The sequence below is a fragment of the Oncorhynchus tshawytscha genome, linkage group LG06, assembly GCF_018296145.1.
Source record: "Oncorhynchus tshawytscha isolate Ot180627B linkage group LG06, Otsh_v2.0, whole genome shotgun sequence".
NCBI classification, from domain to species: domain Eukaryota; kingdom Metazoa; phylum Chordata; class Actinopteri; order Salmoniformes; family Salmonidae; genus Oncorhynchus; species Oncorhynchus tshawytscha.
The window spans coordinates 76,326,480-76,350,112 of record NC_056434.1 but is presented as its reverse complement, the minus strand read 5'-3'; the positions used below and the strand labels follow the sequence as shown (position 1 = coordinate 76,350,112).

General features: G+C 42.3%; 3 protein-coding genes across 3 annotated transcripts; 1 reads left to right on the top strand and 2 right to left on the bottom strand.

Moving 5' to 3' along the window:
* Nucleotides 1–2,749: 2,749 nt before the first annotated feature.
* Nucleotides 2,750–10,915, bottom strand: LOC112253110 (kinesin-like protein KIF11-B). The gene is made up of 23 exons (XM_024425043.2): nucleotides 10,770–10,915; nucleotides 10,444–10,550; nucleotides 10,140–10,272; nucleotides 9,938–10,035; nucleotides 9,722–9,800; nucleotides 9,442–9,627; nucleotides 8,606–8,730; nucleotides 8,408–8,498; nucleotides 8,020–8,262; nucleotides 7,826–7,921; nucleotides 7,622–7,710; nucleotides 7,427–7,514; nucleotides 7,123–7,311; nucleotides 6,780–6,987; nucleotides 6,516–6,688; nucleotides 6,282–6,407; nucleotides 6,026–6,184; nucleotides 5,333–5,472; nucleotides 4,906–5,185; nucleotides 4,457–4,679; nucleotides 4,199–4,356; nucleotides 3,883–3,987; nucleotides 2,750–3,785 (listed from the first exon to the last, which is right to left on the bottom strand). The coding sequence occupies exons 2-23, from the start codon at nucleotides 10,518–10,520 to the stop codon at nucleotides 3,675–3,677; spliced, it is 3,177 nt and encodes a 1,058-aa protein (XP_024280811.1). The 5' UTR covers nucleotides 10,521–10,550; nucleotides 10,770–10,915; the 3' UTR covers nucleotides 2,750–3,674.
* A 7,193-nt stretch (nucleotides 10,916–18,108) lies between these two features.
* LOC112253108 (early growth response protein 2b-like) lies at nucleotides 18,109–20,738 on the top strand. Its single transcript, XM_024425041.2, has 2 exons — nucleotides 18,109–18,484; nucleotides 18,868–20,738. The coding sequence occupies exons 1-2, from the start codon at nucleotides 18,307–18,309 to the stop codon at nucleotides 19,851–19,853; spliced, it is 1,164 nt and encodes a 387-aa protein (XP_024280809.1). The 5' UTR covers nucleotides 18,109–18,306; the 3' UTR covers nucleotides 19,854–20,738.
* A 56-nt stretch (nucleotides 20,739–20,794) lies between these two features.
* On the bottom strand, nucleotides 20,795–22,608 carry LOC112253109 (2-aminoethanethiol dioxygenase). Its single transcript, XM_024425042.2, has one exon. It carries the CDS (start codon nucleotides 22,305–22,307, stop codon nucleotides 21,558–21,560), a length of 750 nt encoding a protein of 249 aa, XP_024280810.1. The 5' UTR covers nucleotides 22,308–22,608; the 3' UTR covers nucleotides 20,795–21,557.
* Nucleotides 22,609–23,633: the final 1,025 nt, after the last annotated feature.

Below are 23,633 nucleotides of genomic sequence, written 5' to 3'. Positions count from 1 at the left end.
ATTTTTGCAATTCGTTCCAGTCACAGGCAGCAGAGAACTGGAACGAAAGGCAGCCAAATGAGGTGTTGGCTTTAGGGATGATCAGTGAGATACACCTGCTGGAGTACGTGCTATGGGTGTTGCCATCGTGACCAGTGAACTGAGATAAGGCGGAGCTTTACCTAGCATGGACTTGTAGATGACCTGGAGCCAGTGGGTCTGGCGACCAATATGTAGCGAGGGCCAGCCGACTAGAGCATACAGGTCGCAGTTTGTGGTATAAGGTGCTTTAGTAACAAAACGGATGGCACTGTGATAAACTGCATCCAGTTTGCTGAGTAGAGTATTGGAAGCCATTTTGTAAATGACATCGAAGTCGAGGATCGGTAGGATAGTCAGTTTTACTAGGGTAAGTTTGGCGGCATAAGTGAAGGAGGCTTTGTTGCAGAATAGAAAGCCGACTCTAGATTTGATTTTAGATTGGAGATGTTTGATATGAGTCTGGAAGGAGAGTTTACAGTCTAGCCAGACACCTAGGTACTTATAGATGTCCACATATTCTAGGTCGGAACCATCCAGGGTGGTGATGCTAGTCGGGCGTGCGGGTGCAGGCAGCGAACGGTTGAAAAGCATGCATTTGGTTTTACTAGCATTTAAGAGCAGTTGGGGGCCACGGAAGGAGTATTGTATGGCGTTGAAGCTCGTTTGGAGGTTAGATAGCAGTGTCCAAGGAAGGGCCGGAAGTATACAGAATGGTGTCGTCTGCGTAGAGGTGGATCAGGGAATCGCCCGCAGCAAGAGCAACATCATTGATATATACAGAGAAAAGAGTTGGCCGAGAATTGAACCCTGTGGCACCCCCATAGACTGCCAGAGGACCGGACATCATGCCCTCCGATTTGACACACTGAACTGTGACTGCAAAGTAGTTGGTGAACCAGGCAAGACAGTCATTAGAAAAACCGAGGCTACTGAGTCTGCCGATAAGAATATGGTGATTGACAGAGTCGAAAGCCTTGGCCAGGTCGATGAAGACGGCTGCACAGTACTGTCTTTTATCGATGGCGGTGATATCGTTTAGTACCTTGAACGTGGCTGAGGTGCACCCGTGACCGGCTCAGAAACCAGATTGCACAGTGGAGAAGGTACGGTGGGATTCGAGATGGTCAGTGATCTGTTTGTTGACTTGGCTTTCGAAGACCTTAGGCAGGGCAGGGTGGATATAGGTCTGTAACAGTTTGGGTCCAGGGTGTCTCCCCCTTTGAAGAGGGGGATGACTGCGGCAGCTTTCCAGTCCTTGGGGATCTCAGACGATATGAGAGGTTGAACAGGCTGGTAATAAGGGTTGCGACAATGGTGGCGGATAGCTTCAGAAATAGAGGGTCCAGATTGTCAAGCCCAGCTGACTTGTACGGGTCCAGGTTTTGCAGCTCTTTCAGAACATCTATCTGGATTTGGGTAAAGGAGAACCTGGAGAGGATTGGGCGCAGAGCTGTTGGCCGAGGTTAGAGTAGCCAGGAGGAAGGCATGGCCAGCCGTTGAGAAATGCTTGTTGAAGTTTATCACGGATTTATCGGTGATGCCCATGTTACCTAGCCTCAGTGCAGTGGGCAGCTGGGAGGGGGTGCTCTTGTTCTCCATGGACTTTACAGTGTCCCAGAACTTTTGAGTTAGAGCTACAGGATGCAAATTTATACGTGAATATGTGTTGTCTAAAGACATTTCAGCTTTTTATTCTTGCAAATACATTTCTAAAAATGTTCTACAAACAAAATTCCACTTTACATTGAGATGTGTAGATCAGTGACAAATTATCCATTTTAAATTCAGGCGGTAACACAACAAAATGTAAAAGGGGTGTGAATACTTTCTGAAGGCACTGTAAGGTCCTTGGAGTAATGGTAGGTTCATTAGGAGTACATATTGGGCTATGGTAGGATGAGTTATATTCTTCAAAAATAAATTAGTGTAATTAATTGAAATGGCCATTGAACAGCGGGAAATTGTGCAGACTGGTGTAGCTTTAATGCTTATGCAAATGACTGGAGAGTTAACTAGTTAGCTAAAATTCAACAAGATACTTCAAAGCTTCTGGGATTTCATCACCTCTGGCAGAATAACATTAGCAGCGACGGATATACTACTATATGTAAACTGTTCAAAATGAACTAAAGATAGCTAGCTAATACAGCTAGATTTAACTTCAGGACAAAATTGAATGGTCTAAAACAGGTTTCTCCAACCTTGTTCCTGGAGAGCTACCGAGCTGTATATTCATTCCAATCCTAATCTAACACATTCTTCTAATAATTATCTGGTTGATAAACTAAATCAACCCCAGTTGTAACTAACCTGGAGCGAAAACCTACAGGAGGGTAACTCCAGGAACAGGGTTGGAGCGTCATTTTCTAAAATAAGCCAATTCCGCCTATACAGGCGATGCTAAACAAACGCGCCAAATCAAAGCGCATTTGTCTGAAAAACGTAGATATATTAGTCGGAACTAGGAAACTCAGAAATGTCCACCTTACTACCTGGGTGTAGTTACACCAGTTTCTAAACCCAAAGGCGCAACATCTTGATACTTCCGGGAACGCTTACGAAGCAGACCTGGCCGATGTTTGGGTTTAGAATAGTCAAAGAGAAGTGAAACATTCTTCCTTATTTGCGGATTTTCTCGAAATCTCAAGGCACAACCTAGAGTCGAGACAATATGTTTAAGTAATTAAACATGTTTTTACGCCAACCCCGTGAGTGACAAAATGACACGTTTACATTTGTCAAAACTTTAATAAAATCGAAGGTTTGAACCAATGAATAGTAAATGACAGAAAAGGGCAGTTCCACAAATAACTTTGCACCCCTTTGTTTTAAGTAAAAATTGTGCACAAATCCTCATTTTAAAAGCATGTTATATTAGAATGAAGTGCTTTTAATATAGAACACAAAATATTTTATATGAATAAATATCAATGCTGATTATTGGCACTTTAGCATCTCCCTAGAAGTCAGAGTATACAAAGGACATTTTAACCAACATCTCATGTTTACCACCTTTAGAAAGCCTTATTTATTGTTGCTTTGAAAGTCATTTCTGAATGTAATTACTTATACATTAAGGTATTTTTTAAAAAGTCCCTGATTTGAAGGTCAACCCTTTTACGTGAATCACTTGTTTTAATATGGTGAAACTACTCCTTTAAAAAAGGTGCAGTATGCAGAAATCTGCCATTTCCTGGTTGCGAAAATTCTTAGTTTACCCAATTTCAGTTTGCGACAAAACAAGCAATGTATAGTGTACAGAATCATTGTACCATCTAAACCACTGTGAAATAGATTTCAATAACCAAAAATATTGTATTTTCAGTTTGAAGCTGGTGTACAAAATCAAAATACCCCCCCAAAAAACAGGTAGCATAGAACAGATTTAGCACTTTTGACTTGCTTTCATTTTGAATGACAGATCTATAACATTTCTATTGGACTTTGGTCAGGTCCATATTGCAGCCTAAAAAAAATTCTCTAAATAAACACTGAACATCTAATGGTTAAATCATGGTGTAAAAACAGGTGAGCTGGTTCTACCCTTTTTGGACATTGACTGATTTGTGGTGGATAACGGAGCGGATGGAGCATAAACATCAACCGTGAAACTCAGAGGGGCTAGAAATGTTGAAAATCTAGAACTAGTTCTACTAGTTCTGACACCTGAGTGGTAACTTTGACCTGACCGGCGTTGCCTGAGTATCATTATCTACCATCTTGGAACGATTAACAGATTTTTCTTTCTTGCCGGCCTTCTTTTGCTGAAAGGAAAGAGAACATTACAATCAAACAATGCCATCTATAGCTGGGACTGGGAGATGAGAACTTAACCAAACAGAAACACCAAAGTAATCTTACCTTGAAGAACGGTACTCTCCCGCTCTCGTAGCACATGAGGTTTTCGTCTATGTAAGGCGGCTCAGTGACGTAGCCATAGCCGCTCACCTCATCCTCCAGAGAGTCCTATGGCAAGTCAGGTTAGAGCTACTCTGTACTCTGAAAGTCACCCTTTTCATTGTCATTACATGTCATGCATGCTGAACGGTCAAGATCAGTCGAAGTTCATAGTCTGTACAGTTGACTTCATGTAATCATGTCAACGTAATCTGCCATACAGCCCCAAACCCACATGACCCAACCAGGAAATACTGGGCTCTAATTTTCTGAAGTGTACCTGATCAACCTGCTTCTCCTCCTCCAATGCGTCACACTGGAACAGGGCCGTCTGCAGCTCCTCCTGCTTGTGGCAGAGGTTCTCCAGCAGTTCTGCTCTGCTCTTCGACTTGGCCAAGAGACGAGGGTACACAAAGTCCCTTCTCCGAGGAGTTGCACCTACCAGAACAAATTGAAGGAAACATGACAGGTCAGTGACTCAGACAAATATGTAGAAAAGAAAAAAGCCAGATTAACATTACATCCATGTCAGGCTCACCAGTTGGGACATCCTGTAGGAGTTCATCGCTGAGGAAGCTGTGGACACGGGCCAGGCCATCCTCCAAGTGGGCCTTGAGTTCCGTCTGGTGGTGTTCCAGGGTGTTCTGGTCCAGTGACGTCTGCTCCTTCATGGACCCCAGACCCTCCTTCACCATCTCCTGCTGCTGCTTCAGCTGCCCACTCACTTCCTGGACTCTCTCCTCACAGCTCTGCTCCACTCTCTGAATCACACCAGAGAAACACAGGTTGAGATTTCAGTCATAATGATTACAGCCTTGTAAGAAGCTGCGCAGGGATTTCAAAGCTAACCAATTTTGCAAAACAAAAATTGCAGTGCAAGAAAAACTGTCAAGGGCTAAAAAAAATACTTAGTACTCCATTTCATGCACCAACAAGTATCCGTTTGAAGTAAAACTGCCTAACAATCTATCCGAGTGTATAGTTTACCGTTAGCAGGGTCTGCGCAGAGGCGGTTTGGTCTCTGATCAGGGTGAGCTGAGCCTGGGCCTGGGAGTCAATGCCATCTTCGGTAGAGGCACACCACTGCAGACTCTTCTCACCTAGCTGGGTCAGAGAGCTGTGCAGGTGGCTGCAGTAGCAGGAAGACTCGTCCACTGTGCGCATGGCCTCCTGGGCAGTCTGTTGGACCTCAGAGATCAAGCTGGCAGTGGTAGACTCTAGACGTTCCTTTTGGGTGGCGGTCTGGTTCTCAGACACACTGCATCTCCTGGAGAAGGGCATCAAAGTTAGTGGCTCTGCCCTGGCAAACATATCAGGTGAAAAATATGCAGATTCAAATGAACAAAGCCTACACTATGGACAGAAATCATTAGACATGTCAATGGCCCAGTTAAGATGGCCCAGTTGCACTCACGTTTGAAGGGTCTGCTGAAGGGACTGAATAGGGACCTGCAGGGCGTCGGAGGCATTCATCAGGCCGGCATAGTTATTCTGGGTCTCCATGGCCAGGAGGTTGAGCTGGTTCTGCAGACACTGGATCACCTGGGTCATGCCCTGTACGATCAGAAACAGAAGGGATGTCACAAGGTCAGATAGAAAAGCACACTTGTTGACCATACAGCCTTGATAGTGAGAATGACAGGGGTTTTCATCAACATTTAGTTGAACAGGGACTGGATCAATGGCATCAAAGCAGAGTAGACACCACTGCAAGAGCAACACTATTGTGAATCTCAAGGTGTAGTATTACTTTGCAATGATCTGAAAAAGAAAACAAGATAAGTAAGAGGATGATAAGGGAACACTTTAAACTAGGGGTGTCAGACAAATTTAGTCCCGGGGGCCACATTGAAACACTGCTGTCAACATTTGCCCAAAACAACAGTCCATCGTTTTTGTAATTTCATGCTCTCTCGCTGTCTAGGTTTCATTTGTGATGATGATTAGCGAACTGGACACAGTGAAGAAACTGAACGTTCGTCCATTATTTTGACAGTTGACATTTTAGTCATTTTAAAGTATATTGATATTTTCCCATGGCCTACAAGCCATAGGTTTGACACCCCTGCTTTAGACTACACAACCCCAAGCAGATCCCAGGCCGTACCGTCTGGTGCTCCTTGTCTGCTCTGCTGATCTGTTCCTTCAGGTTGTCGTGCTCAGTCTTTAGGGAGCCGAGACCTTCTGTTGCAGTCTCCCTCAGGGTAGCCAGGTCCTGGGCATGGCCACTGAAGAACGACGCCATCTCCACCTTCATGGACTCCATCTGGAGAAAAGGAATACATTCACGAAGTTGTCCATCATGTATACTCAAAAGTATTTTGAGAACAGTATTGTGCATTATTTCAGCCAGCTTCCCTTACCTTAGCTGCCAGGGCATGGTGGGTCTCCAGTGTCTTCCTCAGGCTGTCATTCATGGCCATGACAGCACTCAGACCAGGCAACACCTGGGCCACCAGGACCTCCTCAAGGTCCAGCTTATGCTCCTCCTGTTAACCCAGGATTGCATTTACCATGAAACCTCTCCCACCTCTATTCATACAGATTCATGCAACAAAAAAATAGAAAAGATCAGACAAGAGATCTTCATTTCTTACCAAAACCTGGTGCAGACTGTTTTTAGCCTCCACACACAGCGTCTCCTGCTCCATCATCTTAGCCTGACACTTGGTCATGCCATCAGCAACCAGGTCTTTGATGCTGCAGAAGGACGTGGCTACAGTAGCCATGGCTCCTTTGAAAGCTTTGTCGTTGACTGCGAGAAGACCCTCTGAGGGGGGAGAGTAAGACACTAAATTAGATATCAAATTCTATGATGCTCTCATATCACTCAAAGTACTGAACCATTTCAAGCATCTCACCAACTGAGGTTTTGTAGGAGTCCAGCATGCCCTGGTGTTTGCTGTGCTGGTCTTCTACAGATTTCTGCATCTGGCTGAACATAGCATCCATGCAGTCTGCGAAACTCATCTGGATCTCAGAGTTGTGCTCCTCAACCTTTTTCTTCCTCTCCAGCTTCGCATGCAGGCCAGACACGTCTTTGGTGCTTTCGTCAACAGTTGACAGCAACTGGGATAACATTAACTCATAACTTTAGACTAAAACAGTTCTGAATATCCTGTACATACTCAAAAGTGTAATTTTAGTCATTTAGTAGAAGCCCTTATACATTGTCCTAACTGGTCGTAATGATGTCACCCTAACCTTGTCTGCAGTGGTGTACAGTTTCTCCTCGGTGGTGGCCAGCTCAGACACTATAAACTCCTCCTCAGTGAGCTTCTGCTTGGTCTGCTGCAGGTCCCTGTGAGTCTCCTGCAGCTTCTGGTTCTTCTCCTCTAGGTCATTGGTGCACTTGTCCAGCTTCTCCTTGCGATCCTCAAACAGCTCTGTAACCTGGGGAGGAGGGATGGTTACACATGTTTGATGAGTCAAGTGGAGCCGGTAACCATGGTGCTGCTCATCCAAAAACAGGAAGTAAAATATGAGAGTACTTTCTAAATAAGCTTACGCTCTTCAGTTCCTCCTCCACTGCAGCAATCTTCTCTGTGTATTCAGTTATGTGATCCTCTTGGGAAGATATCGCAGCTGCCATGCTCCTAAGGGGATTAATGAAATTTACTTACTCCTTTTGAAGGGATTCAGACTTTAGAAATAAACATTTGATTCATACACAACATTTGTGTGTTGTACAACGGCCATTTACTCGTAGTTCTCAGATGACAGATACACTCCATTCTTGTCACGAGTGGCAGCCAAATCCCGTTTTAGACGCTCAATTTCCTCTGTGTATTCCTGATGAAATTCAATATTTTCAGTCCAGATGTTTTACCACAAATAAAATACACATGCTTAAAGTAAACAGAGCATGCATACTCAAATTGAGAGGTTTTGTTCTGTGCTTATATACCTTGATAAGAGTTCTCTTTGTCAACTTCTGGTTCACCTCAGGCTTGTTCATGATGTTCTTGGCCCTGTTGGCATAATCCAGTGTGCTCAGAGTTTCCTGGGGATTTCATGAAACGAAAAGTTGAGGATTGATCAAATTAGATATCAATCTAGACATTGGTGCCAAGAGAAAATAACAAAGCCAGACAAACACACCTCCAAGTTGATGGAGGCTGGTGAAACTGTGGCAATGATGGAAGTCTTAGTGCGGCCTCCCAATGAGTCCTGGAGGATGCGGGTGAGTTTGGACTCTCTATAGGGCACATGGGGCCTCTTCTCCACCAGTGCAGTGATCACCCTGCCCAGTGTCAGCAGAGACTGGTTGATGTTGCCAGCCTCACGCGCCCGCTTGTCCACAGCCCCGGACCGACCGATGTTCTCACTGCCAGCAAGGTCAACCTACAAGGTGAGGGTCAGGTTAGCTAGAATTCCTGATGGCAACACAAGCAGGTGCACATACAGGTCAAATGTGCTATCCATCTTTGTATGTCACTGGTAAAGCGTGCATGACAATGCATTTGTAGGTAATACCAGTTAACCATACCAAGTTCAGTTTTCCAATCTTGACCAGTTCCTCTCCATCAACAGTTATCTCCTTCATATGAATCGTGACGGAGAACACTGAGTGAGAGCGGCTGAAAAACAAAAAGGGGCAGATAAATACAAACAAACACCCAACTAAACATTTACACATTGTGGTTTAGTATGAGAAAAGTTTATTTGGTCAGACATGCAGGTTTACCTGGAGTAGGCATTCATGAGAGTAGAGGCAGTTTTCCTCTTGGCAGATCCACGCTCCAAAATTTGGTAAACCTCATTTTTGTTGTGTACTGTGATTTCTTCCAGGCCCTTGATGATAACACCCCTCTGAAGGACAGAAATTAATTATATAGATAGATATAGATATCTGGGAGTTGTAGCAATGAGACAAGATAGTAGCTACTAAACAATTGGATACCACGAATTTAGGGAGGAAAAGGGGTCAAATTAAAATATATATATTTATTTTTTATTTTTACCCCTTTTCCTCCCCAATTTCATGGTATTCAATTGTTTAGTAGCTACTATCTTGTCTCATCGCTACAACTAGCAGGAGAGACGAAGGTTGAAAGTCATGTGTCCTCCGATACACAACCCAACCAAGCCGCACTGCTTCTTAACACAGCGCCATCCAACCCGGAAGCCAGCCGCACCAATGTGTCGGAGGAAACACCGTGCACCTGGCAACCTTGGTTAGCACGCACTGCGCCCAGCCCGCCACAGGAGTCGCTGGTGCACGATGAGACAAGGATTTCACTACCGGCCAAACCCTCCCTAACCCGGACGACGCTAGGCCAATTGTGCGCCGCCCCACGGACCTCCCGGTAGCGGCCGGTTACGACAGAGCCTGGGCGCGAACCCAGAGTCTCTGGTGGCACTGCACCACCCGGGAGGCCCAGAAATTATATTTACCCTTCAAATGCATGTTTTAATATGACCATTAGATTAAGAAGATCACCCTGGGGGGGCAGCAGTGACATGTTGACAGACACATGTAACGCAACCCATTAGGTACGTACATAAGAGACTGGTTAGTACCTTGTTACGTGGATCATCAAACAACTGAAGACGTTCAGTGACGTCAGGAAAAGGGCTCAGCAGGTCAAACAACTCTTCATTGTAGATCTCCAGCAAGGAAACCTTGACAGAAAACTCTGTCCCACTTTCAGACAGCTTCTCAAATATCTGATGAAGTGTCCGGGGAATGATACCAGCAAGAGGATCCTGAAAAAGTCCATTCAAATCACAAATACTGAAAACTATTTTTTTTTTTTAAAAACAAGTTAATTGACAGATCTAATACATGTTATGTTTATACCTCTTCCCATGTAAATTCTTCATTTGGAGATCTTTCTCCTTCCATTGTAAAAGTCTTTCCTGTTCCCGTTTGGCCATACCTAAATGACAGAAAGAAAATATTTAGTCAAAAACATGTACAAAATTGACAATCACCTTCAGTGGCAGGTGTCAGCTTCAAATGGCTAAATGTAACCTTGTGGACATGCCACTTAATCCCTGCTTAGGTAGTACTTACGCAAAAACTGTACAATTGTATCCACCTATCACTTCATCCAAAATAGGGCAGACAACACTCTTGTAGACATCAATTTGCTTGGCAGATGGACCAAACACCTGAGGCGAGGGTTTGATAACATGTAATTTGCACATCAGGAACAAATGACCTTGCAACCCAAGTATAATTGTCCCGTTTAGACAAAGAACGTTACATTAGTTACCATATCAAAGGTGTACGTCTTCCTAGCTGCCTTGTCGCCAATCCCCCCCGTTCGCACATTGATCTCTTTTCGATTTTCTACTGTGTCGATGACTCCATGGGCGGCAGACTTGCGTTCCGCGTTGTTGAAGGGTCTGAAGAAGCATGGGCAGAGAATTTAGCAAGACAACATTAGGCTAACAAGCTACTGTTGCTGTGATAAAGACTGATGTTCTTGTCCATTTAGCTAGCAAGTTAATTAGCTATGATCAAGTTGCTTTTAGTCCCAACTCCCACTGGTTCCATACAAGTCAAGTTTAGTTTACCTGCATCTCACAACGACTTGAATATTTCTCCCCTTCTCATCCTTTTTTGCGACACTGAACGAGTTGTGCGTAGACATGTTTGCAGAACTCTCAACTGTAAACGTCAACTGTAACACACAAACAGTTTCCCCCATTAAAAAAACAAATGTATTAGCTAGCTAACATAGCCCCTACTCTGACTAGTCAACTAACATTAACGTGAGCCAGCTAGCGTTAACCAAGATAACTGCCTACTTTAGAAAGTTAGCTACCGTTAGCAAATATTGTGATATAAAACTACTGGAAACGAGCCCCAAAATTGTCCTTGCCAAGTGATGAAGTCTTACCTCTATTATTTCTTTTGAACAATTATCTTGTAGGTAAGTAATTTTAAACAAATATGACTTCCGTCACCACTGGCGCTCTATCGTGCGGAATTTTCAAACACAAATTTAAATGTTCTTCATCCGAGATGTACAGCCAATGGCTTAAGCGGAATTTCTTAAACGCGATTTTATTGGCAGTGTGGGGTCACATGAAAAATTGAGGTGTGATGCATCACGGGAACTGAGCTTTACATTGGAACACATATCCACTTGATGGCGCTAATGTGCTCTTTTTGGTATGCCCCAAAAAATAAATAATAAATAAAATAAATACATTTACATGACAAACACCAAATGGAAAGTTATTGGATCCTGTCATTTAATTTTCTCCCCACATGTTGTTCATTTTGCATTCACATATTCCGGAATACAGGAATAGTCATATTAATAAAATAAAAACATAATCGTCAGTTCTTTATAGTCAGTTATATGGCTGTTCATTTTGTGGAATTAATCATGTGGAAAATGCCAACATCTATTAAAGGTCCAATGCAACCATTTTTGTCTCAATATCAAATCATGTCTGGGTAACAATTAACTACCTTACTGTAATTGTTTTCCATTAAATTAGAGGGGGAAAAAGTATATATATTCCTAGCAAAGAACAATTTCTAAAGCAAGAATGTTGCTAGGACTGTCTGGGAGTGGTCTCAGTGGGGAGGGGAAGGGAAAACTAGCTGTAATTGGCAGAGAGGTTAGGAACTCTCTTTCTTAACTAATTCACTACCTGGTGAAAACTCCATCCCACCAAAACAGGCTGAAATTTCAGGCAGTCTTTTCAAACAGCTCTTACACTGAAAGGGCATTATCCTAATTTTCACAAGTTCACAGTATTATTCCAACCTCATAGTTTGGCAATATATATAAAACACAAAAAAAATCCTAATTTTTGACTGCACTGGGCCTTTAAATACATAACTTCCTGGGCCTAATAGCCTATGGGAGTAGCATGCATGCTATATACTATTTTCCAATCTAGCCTAAAAGTCAAATTTAACAAATGTATCTTGTGTCGGCTAATAATGTAGTCTACATTATCTATTCATCAGTTCATCAATCACCCTACAGACTTGAAGCTGAACAAACAGCACAGAAACCATTTATGTTTAACTGCGTGGCTTCTGACCACTACTTGATTGACAGGTGGGTGAAATGCCCATGTCATTTTGACACGCAGCTCATTATGCCAATATTGTCTGCCCTCATAGATACACAGTATGAGCCATTTGAGGAGCACACTTTCCCATCCGGCGCCAACATTCAGATATCAGATTGTTGTAGATGAACAACGGTTTGTGTTTGAGATTTGCTTTTGTGTTTGAGATTGCACTGGACTGGTAAGCCCACTGGTGAATACAATAGCCTACTCTCTGTGATTAATTAATACATCAAACAGCAGCAAGAAAATAACACATCCTTCTGTGCTTGCACAATAATTTACTTTCAACTGAGTTTTTCTTAAGTTGGTCATGTCTGACTATTGAAATATAATATGATTCTGAATAATAAATAACGGAGATTGTAACACCCAAATTAAAGAACAGGGGACATTATGTATATATGGCATGTTGATATAATTGTTTCTAATAATCAATTGTTCCAGTATTTCATCATGTTTTCCCAATATAAAGTAAAACAACTAGCAGTGAGTTATTTCCTTTATTTGCCAAGTAAGACCTTTTCTCTTTGTCTCATATTTTAAGACATGACACCACCCATCAACCTTCCAGAGCACAGTCATCCATCTCCTCGTGGGCATCTACCCACTCATCCTAGTGGGGAGGGGGTTATTCCCTTGTGTGCCTCTCTCTCTCGCTCTCTCTCTCTCGCTCTCTCTCTCGCTCTCTCTCTCTCTCTCTCTCTCTCTCTCTCTCTTTCTCTCTCTCTCTCTCTCTCTCACACACACACACACACACAAACAAACACACTCACACACGCACACTCACAGACACACACAATTTCCCTACCCCAGTGTTTTTGAACTGTGGTTCTCAATGGACACACACAGTCCATCGATTCCCTCACTTTTAGAACAAGAATAAACAACTTATCTAGGTAATCAAAAAGTCAAAACAAATAAATGCACATTGCATGCATCTTCTGTGTTTTCCATTTCCAAAATCACATGAGACACCTGATGGAGGATATGAAGCAAATGAGGGTTAACTCATAGGCTACAATGTAGCTCATCCAAATTTGGAGGAATCTAAAACTACATGTTCTTTGGAAATTAATTCTTCATAGATGGTTGTTGGGTCTCTGAGATGACCCTCTCCTGGAGTTCCATCGCCATGAGAGCAGCTGTCACCCAGGCCACGCCCCAGGCATGGGGTTTGAGTGACCCAAACACCTCAGATTCCTCCGATCAAAGAGAGCTTTTCTATTCCAATCTGCTGGGTCTCACAAATCCACTTCATTATCATAACAATTTTAACTGTGAGGGTGGAAGCAAAGTGAAGTGGGAACAATCCTATTGTTTCTTTTTCCATCAGTCGCTCAGAAAAAGAAACATTATATGACCCACTCCATTGGAGGAGTAAGAATCTAGCGGGTAACTGTGGTTGCTCAGATGTTAGGGGACTGCCACCGCAGAAGCATTTGTCTCTATCTGAGGCCCTGCTATCACTGCCTCGGGGCCTGAACGAGGAGACATACCAGTATCTTTGTTATATTACAGGTAAGCAATCCAGGGGCTGTTTCATGTGTGTGTGTGTGTGTGTGTGTGTGTGTGTGTGTGTGTGTGTGTGTGTGTGTTTTCTTTGTCCCCTGCAGTTTTCTTGAACATGCAGAAATCTTAGGGCCCGTTTCCCCAAACACAGCATACCTTTAAGTCTAAGACTAGGCTCATTCTGTGTCCGGGAAACCGGACCAAAGTTACAGTGTTGTTGTTTTAAGCTTGTAAAAAATATGTAGAATAGATCACTTTCTAAATACACATGTTAACAATATATACCCAATATGTTAACTGTTAGGTATGAAATGATTTAAACCTTTACAATATATACCCAATATGTTAACTGTTAGGTATGAAATGATTTAAACCTTTACAATATATACCCAATATGTTAACTGTTAGGTATGAAATGATTTAAACCTTTACAATATATACCCAATATGTTAACTGTTAGGTATGAAATGATTTAAACCTTTACAATATATACCCAATATGTTAACTGTTAGGTATGAAATGTATTAAACCTTTACAATATATACCCAATATGTTAACTGTTAGGTATGAAATGATTAAAACCTTTACAATATATACCCAATATGTTAACTGTTAGGTATGAAATGATTTAAACCTCTTGATGAAGTACAGTATGTCACTGTATACACACACACTACTTCTAACGAGTGCCACTGTGTATTGGTAGGCTGCTACTAGGCTATCATTTGGACATTGTATCTTATTGCTGCTCAAAATACTAGACAAGCAAGCAGGCCTCAATTTCACAATAGAGGGTTTTGAAAGTAAGCACAAAAGAAAGTGATGTACAATAGTGTACTATTAATTATTGATGCTGTAGTGTAAAGTCATTCTTAAAACAGTTTTTTTGTGATTTCAAAAGATGTCTAAGATTCAAGTCAGGGGTGATTTAAACACATCTAGACATACATTCATTCCATTTGCAATACGTGCATTTATGAATGGATATTCTCTGGTCAGTTTTTAATGTATAAGATAGCTTAATGCAAACCTCAAACATGATATATTTGGAATGTATTAACTATTTGACAAAAAAAAACACAACACAATAACAAAGCAAATTCTCCTATATCAGCCTAGTGATAGAAAACAAAGATCCATATTAACAAAAACCACACATGACACTTGATTAATCGTCATGCGGGGCTCTCCAGACCCCTAGGTGACACTGAGACATAGGCAACACAAAATGCCCCCTCCTCTAAATCCCGCTCAATGTGGCGGAGCGTGGGCGAGGGGTGCAAGGAGGGCACCATTCCCCACGGGGGCACGCTGTGCAGCCTATCGGCCGGACACTGGACCTGGAAAAAACCCATCTGCCTGAGGAAGGCGGCGTTCACACAATACACTAACATTTTTGGAACTGTGGGCGTTAAAAAGAGTACTTAAAAAGGGATCCATTTACCCCCCAACAAGGGGAGAGGGGATTGGGAGGGAACACCGTTCCTAAACTTCTCACTAGTCATTCCTCTCTCTCTCTCTTCTCTCTTTCTTCTATCTCCTCTCTCTCTTCTAACTCCTCTCTCTCTTCTCTCCTCTATATCTGCTCTCTCTCTCCTTTCTTCTCTTTCTCTCTCTTCTCTATTTCTTCTCTCTTCTCTCCTCTCTCTGTTCTCTCTATTCTGTCTCTCCTTTCACTCTCCTCTCTCTCTTCTTATCTCTCTCTTCTCTCCTCTCTCTCTGTTCTCTCTTTCTTCTGTCTCTCCTCTCTCTCTCTTCTCTCTCTCCTATTATCTCTCCTCTCTCTTCCATCTCATCTCTCTCTCTCTCCTCTCTTTCTCACCGCTCTCTCTACTCTCTCTTCTCTTTATCTCCTCTCTCTTCTCTTTATCTCCTCTCTCTACTCTTTCTTCTCTCTCTCTGTTCTCTCTTTCTTCTGTCTCTCCTCTCTCTCTTCTCTCTCTCTCCTATTATCTATTCTCTCTCTCCTATTATCTCTCCTCTCTCTCCTCTCTCTCTTCCATCTCATCTCTCTCTCTCCTCTCTCTCCTCTGCCTCTCCTCTCTTTCTCGCTGCTCTCTCTTCTCTTTATCTCCTCTCTCTACTCATTCTTCTCTCTCTCTCTTCTCTTTATCTCCTCTCTCTTGTCTGTCTCTTCTCTCCTCTTTCTTCTCTCCCTTCTCTTTTTCTCTCTTGTCTGTCTCTCCTCTCTTCTCTCCCCCTCTCTCTCTTTCTCTTCTCTTCTCTCTCTCTTCTCTCTCTCCTATTATCTCTCCTCTCTCTCTCTTCTCTCTCTCCTATTATCTCTCCTCTCTCTCCTCTCTCTATCTTCTATCTTCTCTCTCTTCTCTCTCTCTCTTCTCTCTGTCTTCTATCTCCTCTCTCTCTTCCATCTCATCTCTCTCTCTCTCCTCTCTTTCTCACCGCTCTCTCTACTCTCTCTTCTCTTTATCTCCTCTCTCTTCTCTTTATCTCCTCTCTCTACCCTTTCTTCTCTCTCTCTGTTCTCTCTTTCTTCTGTCTCCCCTCTCTCTCTCTTCTCTCTCTCCTATTATCTCTTCTCTCTCTCCTATTATCTCTCCTCTCTCTCCTCTCTCTCTTCCATCTCATCTCTCTCTCTCCTCTCTCTTCTCTCTCTCTCCTCTCTCTTCTCTGCCTCTCCTCTCTTTCTCGCTGCTCTCTCTTCTCTTTATCTCCTCTCTCTACTCTTTCTTCTCTCTCTCTCTTCTCTTTATCTCCTCTCTCTTGTCTGTCTCTTCTCTCCCTTCTCTTTTTCTCTCTTGTCTGTCTCTCCTCTCTTCTCTCCCCCTCTCTCTCTTTCTCTTCTCTTCTCTCTCTCTTCTCTCTCCTCTCTCTCTTCTCTCTCTCCTCTCTCTTCTCTCTCTTATCTCCTCTCTCTCCTCTCTCTTCTCTCTCTTCTCTCCTCTCTCTCTTCTCATCTTATTTAAGTAGGTCTATCATGTTCAATTCCACTTTCTCTCCTCTCTCTCTTCTCTCTCCTCCCTCCTCCCTCTTGTCTCTCTCTTCTCTCTTTTCTCTCCTCTCTCTTTATCTCCTCTCTTTCTTCTCTCTTTCTCTCTTTGTCTCTCCTCTCTTCTCTCCTCTGCTCTCCCACCCCCCCCTCTCTCTCCTCTCTCCTCTCTTTTCTCTCTCTTCTCTCCTCTCTCTTCTCTCTTCTCGTCTTATTTAAGTAGGTCTAGCATGTTCATTTGGACAAGTGTTAAAGTTGTTGCTGGTGTTATAGACAATATAAAAAAGCCTATGGACATTTTTTTGTGTTTCCTACATTGTCATATTGTGTATAGAAAATGACATACATTAGCCTACAGTGGCATATGTGGAAAGTTTCCAGTCTTTTAAGGATTCCTACCTTCGGAAACAAATATGCCAACAACTCCTAGGGAGTATGATGTCATTAGGAACATGTCAGACACATTTTGCATATTTAGACCAAAGATCATCTCCATTATCAGGAGACAGTGTCCCCTGTGACAGAATAGCAATTAGCTCTACTTGCGTGAGGAGCAGTCTCATTACCTGAGTGTCATAGTGGACATGCAGGGCTTGAGACAGTGTTTAAAGGGCTTCCCCTTGCTTTATCACTATCTACCACAGCCCTTGGATCAACAACCCTGTCACATGTAAGCCTACAGACATCAGCCAGGTGTCATTTACACCAACGGAGGGCAGCTTGCTGAGAAGAGAGGAAGGGGTTGCTGTCCCAAGATGATCCCTTCAATACAGTGGGGTCTTGAGTAGGTGGAGAGATATGTCATACATATTTTCAGTCTATACATGTGGGCAACCCATAACTCACGATTCACAAATGATTAATAGCTTATCTAATGAACTTCCTTTACACAGGCTACAAACAGGCTAACTTTAAATGGACAACTCTAAATGGACAACTCTAAATGGACAACTCATGGCACTACATATATAGTGCACAAATCATTTCTAAACAGTCATACTACATAAAGGGTGCTATAGGCTAAGGAATATTCCTTCTAAAGCATCCTGAAGCACATGCCTAATTTAGGGTTTATGAAGGCTTCATAAATGTGCTGTTTACCTAATACAGATTTTTTCAACAACCAATAAATCTGTACGTAGATATAGCTCTTCGATCAATTCAAGTTTCCATTTTTGCAAAATGTTAGCCCAGACTATAAAAGGATATAGAACGACAAAATGAATACACTTGATTTAACCAACTGGTCCAACTTTCCTAAGGAACGCTCCATTCTAAAGCACAGTGCGGGAAGTCGTTCTTCTCGTATGCTTCTGTGTGGGCTTCTTCCTTGGCACGACCCGATATTTCATGAACACCAATTTAGCGGATGGATTCCATATAAGTAAAAAGAGGGTGTCGTCTATTAAACCGGATAAATCCATTTTTGGTGAAGTGTTACCGGAATTCCTGCAGGCTTTTGGAAGCATGCCGATTAATAATAAAATAGGCCATACATGTGTTAATATTTACTCAACTTAAACAGGCTAACAACAACGATGCAAAAATAAAAGTAATTTTGGTTATGTATTTTTTAAATTCATTGACAAGTGTTCATTGATGTCGTCATCAACCCTAGCCCAACCTTTTCCTTTTTTAACCACCAAGTCCTTGTATGGTCAGTGATGTTCCGGGACATTCAGAGACTCCCTTTAAATGCATATTACAATATTGCATCCCCATAATATAACGAGATGAGATGATATTTCCCATGCGTAGGGAACACTATATGATATGGCAGAGAATACAGCATTGGAGAGTTTTTACCATGACAGCTGAAGGTTATATATTGTGTGCGTAAAGGCGCGTAAAGGCTTGAAGCGCACTGTCTTGTCAAAAAAATGACAGCTAAAACTATTGACAAAGTTTGGGTACCCACCAGTAGTTTTATACAAGACATTCAAGAGGTAATCTATTCAATGGAAGAGGAAATATCCGCATCATTGCCAGAGACGGGAACTGGGTTAAAAGTTGAGTCATATTGGAAACAGCACGGCCAATTGGGTGAAACCAAGGGGGGTAAGAATTAATTTAATATATTCTTGTTAAATATTCATTTCTATTTTGCTGTTATGGCCAAAAGAAGCCATATGTCCTCATTAACTTTACAAAAATTTGAGGATTAAAATGCATTATTAGTCATATTTGAGATTATCCTAAATTGAGGATAATCCATATTATTGGTCAATATTAATCAAGTAGATGGTCTGCTATGGTAAGTCAATGTATTTGTTCTCAATCGTTATGTGACTTGAAACCTCCTACATACCCATTACAAAACCACAAAGTGGTGCGCAACCGCGCGAAAAACAAAAAGCGTTAAATTAAACACCCTTGCGTAAAAGCAATAATCAACGTTTTTTGGAGACATAACTAACATTTATTTTTTCTTTGCTTCGCAGGTGATTGTTTTAGTGAAGAAAGGGGCACCCTCGAGTTTATTTACCACGGCAACTTTACGCAGCCACTGCGCACTCAGGCTGTGGCATACACCGGGAAGGTCTCGATCAATTCTAGAGGTGTAGAATACTGGAATCCCGGGGGTACCATTAACGTAGCTAGTGCTGACATAAGGGTGGCAGCTTCGTCCCCGGTGTCTACCTCGCCTTCGCCTGAACCACCAAACCTTTACGCAGGAACTGTGAGCTGCACCATGGCGCAGAGTCAACACGATATAAACCACATGTATGCTACGCCGTCTTACTCTTGTACCGGGGAAATGTACCAGGATCAATCAACCTACCTGGCAACGTCGACCTGCCCCATGTCTTATCCACAGCCGTCGTACTCATCCTATACATCACCAAAGTCGACAGTGGACAGCGCACTCTTAAACATCATGCCTGACTACAGCGGGTTCTTCCAGCCAAACTGCCAACGAGACATCCAGGCATTTCCTGACAGGAAAGCGTTACCATATTCACTGGACTCTCTGAGGGTTCCACCACCTCTGACACCTCTGAACACAATAAGGAATTTTACGATTGGGGGACCTGCGATAGAGGGCTCTTGTCCACCAAATCCCTACAACACTTCGAACTTACCCCTGAGGCCAATATTGAGACCGAGAAAGTATCCAAACCTCCCAAGCAAAACGCCTGTCCATGAGCGACCATACCCTTGCCCAGCAGAGAGCTGCGATAGGAGGTTCTCGCGGTCGGACGAGCTGAGCAGACACGTTAGGATCCACACAGGGCACAAACCCTTCCAGTGTCGGATCTGCATGCGCAGTTTCAGTCGCAGCGACCACCTCACTACGCACATCCGGACACACACTGGTGAAAAACCCTTCTCCTGCGACCACTGTGGAAGAAAGTTTGCCAGGAGTGATGAAAGAAGGAGACACACGAAAATCCACTTAAGACAGAAAGAGAAAAAGTCATCATAATGACCCAGGCAGAATGGTTTTAAACATTCAGATAAATGAGGTTTCCCTGCAGCACCAATTAATGAAATAATATCCAAATCAAACATTCACACTGAATTTAGCAGACTATGGTTAATTAAGGTTGACTAATGCATTTGGATATATGATGCTGAATGAATAACAACATAAACGGACAGAGCTGTCACATTTATATTAGGTATAGAATACATTTTTTCATAACTTAACTGTAAATGTGCACAAACACAAGTGCTCAGTATAGAAAGTGTTTCAATAGAGTAGGTGGGGAAATAGTCAGAGATGCTGAATAGCAAGCAAGGAGCAAGACTCAGCTCCAACACTGAGTGGTATCAGCCAGCAAGTAGCCTCACTTTTGCCAGTGTTGAGAGACTTCCCACAATAGATGAGACCATGATGGGTATTCCTGCATTATAGCTGGGAAAGGAGTGCCATGACCAATATCACAGAGCTGAGTGGTCTGGCCAGGGGCGTGTAGTTCCTGTATATTATCCTCACATCCAGTTTTGAGAGTGGGGGGTTAGAGTCCCATGTGTGTAAAAACTGGAAGCCCGGTACTGTCAAGAGAGACAATTAAGAACTGAATTGCTCAAGTTTTATTTTTAAATCTCCTGTTACTTGTTGGATGAAGATGAAAGTAAAATCTGTGTAAGATCATTACAGAAAGTAACTAAAGAGAAATACGTTCATTTGACATGCGTCATTTGACATGTTTTGACACACTGAGCATTGTTCTTTAACTGACCTGATGCTTCTTGCAATAAATGTAGAATATGTTGTCGTTGGTGACATAGATAACTGCTTGTTTGTGTGTTTGTTCATTGTTTCACTAATGTATTCTTAAACCTAATCCAAATTAAATAACTGGGCAAAGGACATGGTTTATTATTTAAACAACAATGAAATCCACTTTGTGTTGTAGAATGTTTATTTTTTTTGTCTTATTTTGGTAATTTGAAAGTAGACTATAGGCTACTGTATAGGTCAAGGTTTATGCTGTAAAAACTCCAACTGTACCGTGAGCTACTAGTCACATTGTCCTTCTGAGGTAATAACCCAGTATGTCCACAAGAGGCCCCCAGGTCACAAGCAATGAATTAAATAGTGCTCTCCTAAAAGCACAGCACATTGAGGCAAGCTCCCAAAATGATGAAGCAAGCAAGGTTATTATGGGATTTAAGTTTAATTAGGGAAGCTCAATTAATGAAGCAATTTATAAAATGGTCATTCAGTAATCCATGTCCCATGGGATTAACTCAAATAATGTAGTTTGACCCAATCAAAACATGCTGAGCAAATCATGGATTTTGACATTTTAAAGTGCTTGAACACCACCAATTAGCCATTTAGTTTTAATACACCTTTATGTTTTTATTTTGAGTAATGTGTATGGTTTCAGTTCATTTCAAGACATGAAATGCTTATCAAACATTCAAATACATTAGAGCTGATGTGCAAAGATCACAATTTATCAACTGCTTAAGTACTTTCATTACAGGCAGAATGCATAGTCCAACTTAGGATAAGTGCTTTTAGTTCACAAGACATGTTTTCCCATTACACAGCACTGTGACACATCTCATTCCATAATTGTAGGAATCATGATCGTCATACATTTACATATTGTTTTGACATGGTCCTGAGAATCAATTGTTCACAAATCAATTCAGCGTTCATAGCTAGTGCGCTTCAGATCTTCACTTCAGGGCCGGGGTATGGTTCACCACCACACCAGAATTCAGAAGGTTGGGATACTTCCATCAGCCAAACTTCTTTTTGACCGTCAGCCTTTTTGTCCTCAGAATCCGGGGCAGACTGCAGAACTTTATAATAATGACAGTCTCTCCCATCGTCTGGATCATATGGGGGTGCCAAAATATCGAGGAAAGCGGTGGGCCCATCGACTGCATCGATTTGGTGAAGGTTGTTTCGGTCAGGGGTCAAGATACACGGCCCGCTTTCTTCTGTAAACTCCCCGACCGACCCGAGTATCGACCTCCTCAGCGCACCTCTCTGAAAAGGTAGCAGTGGAGGGCTGAATTGCGTGTCACTGGCCACGCTAGTTGATTTGTCCAACCTGTCAAAACAGGTGATCCTGACCTTGCCATACATAACTTTCAACATTCCGTACATTCCCGGGTGGTCGTGCAAGGGGATGGAAGCACCGCTTTTTAGCAGAAACACCCCCATGCTGAATTCGTCTGTCTCGCATATGTGCATGTATGTGACCGGGGGGTTGTGTGGCAAAGGCGTAGAAGCGCTGTCAACTTTCCTTGGAGCGATCTCCAGATCCGCAGCTCTGATTTCGGTCATGAGGCTTTGGAGTTTACATTGATTACCCAAAAACGCTTTATCACCAAATGAAGATGGGTTTCTAAAAGTTACAAGCGCCTGTCTAGCAATTTTCTGTACGATGGAGGTCATGTTGTCTCGAAGCATGATCGCTAACTAGCCCGTGAAGCGCTGTCCTGTAATTCTACACAAGTCTCGCGCTTGCTAGCTTTAGCAGCAGGCTATGGCTCCAAGCACAGCTGCCGATGATTCTGGCTGCCTCTCTCTCCTTGATAATGATTGATTAAACCCAGTGAAATATATATTCCAACTTCACATTCAAATAAAACATAAATAAAGTAGAAGATCTAATACAATTTTAAGTGAGGGGTACACTGCCTGGCACAACCGCAAATGTATCTCCCATCACACCATTCATGGATATCTTTCACACACGTCCGCAAAGAAAACGCTTCGTACGTAAAGCGGGGCATCATGGGAAATGTGATTTAATAATGGACTATTAGTATTTATCTTCCCCTAAAACACATTATTATTAGATAAAAAAATAATGCATATGAAATGTGTATGCTATTTTTTATGATACTGTTTTCAATTACACGTCTTAAATAATACACAATTGTGAGAGATAATACTATTACTTAATTATGTACTACAATAACCAAAATACCATTCCTCACCTCAATAAAGGGGAACAGCTGTGAGGTTGTTGACCTTTCTACATGAGTTGACTGATTCTGGACCATACAGAGAGCAGCAGTGCCAGCAGTTTAGTATGAGTATGCCTACCATATAAGACTAAACTCATTTATTATTCTATCAATGGAAAAAGCTGAGCAGCATTAGACATTGAAAGAATGGTAGAATTTCCTCTGGAAAATAAGAGGGTCTATTAATCTCACCCAGCAGCAAGCCCAATGTAGGTTACAAAAACCAAATTGCCTTTTAACAATTTGGCCACCCAAATGTATTTTATGAATCATGTGTGACCTGTCATGGAAGCTATTTAGCATGTTATCTAAAAAGAGTGACAGATGGTGGCAGATTTGGTAATCGTTCCTCATCGGGTTGTTTTTTGTTCTTTTCCCTCCAGAATTCTCGTTATTCAGAGCACGCACACACATGCACCCATGACAGTCAACTTTAAAATCTAAAAATAGGATACACTCATGTGTAGGAAATGAAACAAACACCCACGTCCATTCCCTTGTTCCTCTTCTTCTTGGCTCCCAGATCCGCATATTGCAGCAACAGATCATTTTATGCATGTATCAACTCGATGGAAGCAGGTGGAAACTCTGGAGAGCTAAATTTAAAGCAAAGCTTAGCAAGAAGCATAGCTAAAGCAAGAGGACTCTGTCATGCCTCCTTGCTTCCATTGTGGTGTTTCTGTCCAAACAAAACAAGTACGATTTATATCTGCAAGAAGCTGTTTATTTGTGGACTTGTTTTGCTAGCAAACCCCATACGCCA